Source organism: Limulus polyphemus, unplaced genomic scaffold (assembly GCF_000517525.1).
Source record: "Limulus polyphemus unplaced genomic scaffold, Limulus_polyphemus-2.1.2 Scaffold12718, whole genome shotgun sequence".
Lineage (NCBI taxonomy): Eukaryota > Metazoa > Arthropoda > Merostomata > Xiphosura > Limulidae > Limulus > Limulus polyphemus.
Genome location: NW_013678328.1, coordinates 4,502 through 8,172, shown reverse-complemented (window position 1 = coordinate 8,172; position 3,671 = coordinate 4,502). Strand labels below are relative to the sequence as shown.

The window sequence follows — 3,671 nt, the reverse complement described above, 5'->3', positions numbered from 1 at the left end:
TAGGCTGGGCTAACTACATGTAAGTCATAAACGAAAAACTTACAAAGATTACAAAGCACCGACTGTCTTAACGTTGGCAAGTGTCCCTGGAAGATACAACCTAGAACCCACTGTTATACTGAAAGATACGAGAGGCTTCGTTAAATTCTCATAAATACGTCCAGAATTACTGTTAATACAGCCCTCGTATTTTTAACGTTGAGTGTCAGGTTTTCAGAAAATCGCCCGGAACCAACAATTAAATTTTCTAGGTTTATTTTCCCACGTCATTCATTGAAACAAAAATGAAGATTAATAGACAAACACTGAATTTCCTGATTATAAATACAGTTTTATAGTGAATACTTGAAGGTTCTAATTCACTAATAAATATTATTACTCGTTTTAATATCGGTAACCATCCTACCATAGGATGGAAGATTAATTTATGGACGAAACAGGAAATTAGTTGCTGTTTTTTTTTTGTCACAGTATTTTTGTTTTAACCTCCTTATCTGATCTCCCAGCTTTGCCGGTGAAGCGGTAGATAAGAGGTGATGATCATTGAAGTGACTATCCAAACGGAATAAAATATTCAACCGATATTCAACCCAATCATGTGTACGTTCAGATTCAAATATCTTGATCACAAAAATCATTCAGTTGGTTTGGGAAAATTTGTCACAAAACCGTTGCTAAGTGACGCATGGATATAGTTTGGGTGTGCCCTCCAGACAACAGCCCACGTGGAAGGCATGCGTATTAAATTTTTGTCAGAACCGGTTGCTTCTACCATATCGGCATGCTGCTTAAATACGAAATGTCTGTTTTAGGCGGAGTTTTCCCACACTCAGACGCGTTCCACTGCTTACCGATAAAAAGCCGTGGCACGTGCACTGCAGCCTCCCTGGCAGCTGTCTAGCTCGGTACTCAAATTTACAAGTATAAGGAAGGGGGGGGGGAAAGATTAGAGGAAGGGAACTTGTGTCGGAATGCTCGTCCACCAGTCAGCGATCACGTGTCGCGAGCCACTGCAATCACACCTATCAACAAACCCGCGTGCCTGCACTGTGATTGGCGCAGAACAGCGTGGGAAAGTGTCGCCCCTTCGTATCTCATGCCTGCCGCTACAACACGCTCTATTGACCCCTGGGCAGCCATAAAACCTAGCTTCCACGGTATTTTCCCACAGTTTCAAGTGCCACGTGCTTGTGTTCGGTCTGTGCCAGTCACGTTCCTCAACTCTGCGAGTCTGTTCTATATTGGCTGAGTGCCAGCACACACTAGTGTATTATCCTTCCAAATTCTGATATTATTGATCGACTTCGTAAGCATTAGAAAGGATTTCCATGGAGACAATGCCTTCCGATAAAGTTTCAATGAAAACCAGTGAAAATCGAAGAGTAAGAGCAGTGTTAATTAAAATATCAGAACTCCTAATATTTGTAACTGTGTGTAATGTTTAATCGTAATGTCTTCGCTGTTAGTAGATGTTATATTTCTTGTATAACAAATAAACAACAACTGTGATTTTTTCTAGAGTCGAACAGATAATTTACTGTAACATAATTCCAATGAATACGTTATTTCTTTGTTTTCAGAGTACCAAGCCTGTCATGGAGAGACGCCGCCGAGCCCGAATAAATGAAAGTCTGGGAGAACTGAAGAAATTGATCCTGGACGCTTTGAAAAAAGATGTAAGTTGTATTAAAAACCAACAAACATTAAATATTCAAACTATAAATAAAGACTTTTCAAAAAAAATTTAGTACTCGTATTATTAAACAGTCTAGACTTGGGCCTTAACATTCAGTATACTGCTCTTAAAATTAAAAACGTATGAATTATCTGGTTTCTTTCTTGAGGAAGGGGGGGGAATTGTTATCTGTGCGTCCACGAGGTAGGTGCTCGTGCGACGTTTGAGTGTGTATAGGCAGGATGTGAATAAAGCGTTGCGTATTTTAGCGGAACACAGTTGCGGGAGTTTGAGAAACGTTTCATGAAATTTAAGACCAGGTGTTTCTTTGGTCAAGGATGTCCATTGTGTAGTTCTTTGGTTGGAGATGGAAGAGGGGGGGGAGATGTGTCTGTACGTAGGTGGAGAGACATTTAACTGTTTCAACGATAATGTATAATAATAGTCTTGGTTTGGAGGTGGGGGGCTGTACGTAGGTGGAGGAAACTTGTTTTTTTTTTTGTAGTTAAGCACAAAGCTACACTATGAGTTATTTGTGGTCTGCCCGCCATGGGTATCGAATACCCGGATTCTAGCGTTGCAAGTCCGCAGACATACCGCTGTTCCACTGAGGAGCCAGATAGAAATTAACTGTTTTAACAATAATGTATAATAATAGTTTTGGTTTTTCGGGGGGTGGGGGCTGTACGTTAATGGAGGGAGATTTAACTGTTTTCACACTAGTGCTAAATAATTTTTGAAACAAATACCCACAAAATGTTAGCAATATATTTACTATCGTTTTGTTATTCATTTCTTTTAAGAATGCTCGTCACTCAAAGCTGGAGAAAGCTGACATTCTAGAAATGACTGTAAAACATCTTCAGAATATTCAGCGTCAACAGACGGCAACTCGTACTTTAAGCGACCCATTAGTGATGTCAAAGTTCAGAGCTGGTTTCAACGAGTGTGCTAAGGAAGTCACGCGCTACTTCAGTAAAATAGACGGAGTCGACCTCCCTGTCCGTCAGCGCCTCGTGAGTCATTTGGCCGATTGTTTATCCAGCCTTAGTACTCAACCCTGTAGTAGTCTTTCTTCCACGCATCCTGGTGGTGTCCAGGTCCCTACAAACACCAACAACGTCTTGAATACTGTCCATCTTCTGCCAACACGCCTACCCAGCGGAGAAATAGCCTTTATTCTTCCTGGAGAAAATGAAACCAGTCATCAACATCTAAATATGTTGCCTACTTATCCACCTGCTACCACGTTTTTACCACCCAGTCCGGTTAGTGTTTTGGGATCATCTGGAATTCTTAGTCCTGCTGCCAGCGACAGGACGGAGTCAAGTCCTAGTCCAATAAACGGCATATTGACTGCTACTCCTTTGAACACTTGTAAGTCTATTTCTCCAATTCCATCTTATCACCAGCTAGAGAAGCAGGAGAATGAACGTGTGTGGAGACCATGGTAATATTGACGTCATCACTCTGTGGAGACGCTGAAGAACTTTCAGTACAAACTAGTATAGAGACCCGGAAGTTATGTGTAATATAATGTACTTATATCTTGTATAGAAACAATTAACAAGTTATTGTTATGGCGCGAACTTGGCTTACAAGTTACTTTTGATGACTGTGATATCTGTACAGGTTTGTTTAGTATTGTACTTAGAATATTCGAATCTGTGTAACTTATTATCTCCTAAATATAATTGTACATACATATATATATATATTGTATACTGACAATCAGTTGGATCACACGTTAGTGCCTTGGAATATATTGAATATTAAAAGCATTTGTTATAAACGAGTGTTTGTTTGTGATTGTGGCGACAATAGTAAGAAGAACACAAAAGTAGCTTTTAATTTTGAGGTTTTAATTTAATATTCAGTTTTTACACGAAATCTTTTTTGTCACGTTTTGTTTTAGAAGTAAGAGACGGAAAGCGTAAATATTTTTTACTGAGAAGTTGTTTACTGTTTTATAAAGCCGAATCTTTACCCTTGTGTT

General features: G+C 39.6%; 1 protein-coding gene across 1 annotated transcript; it reads left to right on the top strand.

Annotated features, from left to right (window-relative positions):
• The first annotated feature begins 1,007 nt into the window (after positions 1-1,007).
• LOC106477074 (transcription factor HES-4-A-like) lies at positions 1,008-3,613 on the top strand. The gene is made up of 3 exons (XM_013937674.2): positions 1,008-1,382; positions 1,581-1,676; positions 2,479-3,613. The coding sequence occupies exons 1-3, from the start codon at positions 1,329-1,331 to the stop codon at positions 3,127-3,129; spliced, it is 801 nt and encodes a 266-aa protein (XP_013793128.2). The 5' UTR covers positions 1,008-1,328; the 3' UTR covers positions 3,130-3,613.
• Positions 3,614-3,671: the final 58 nt, after the last annotated feature.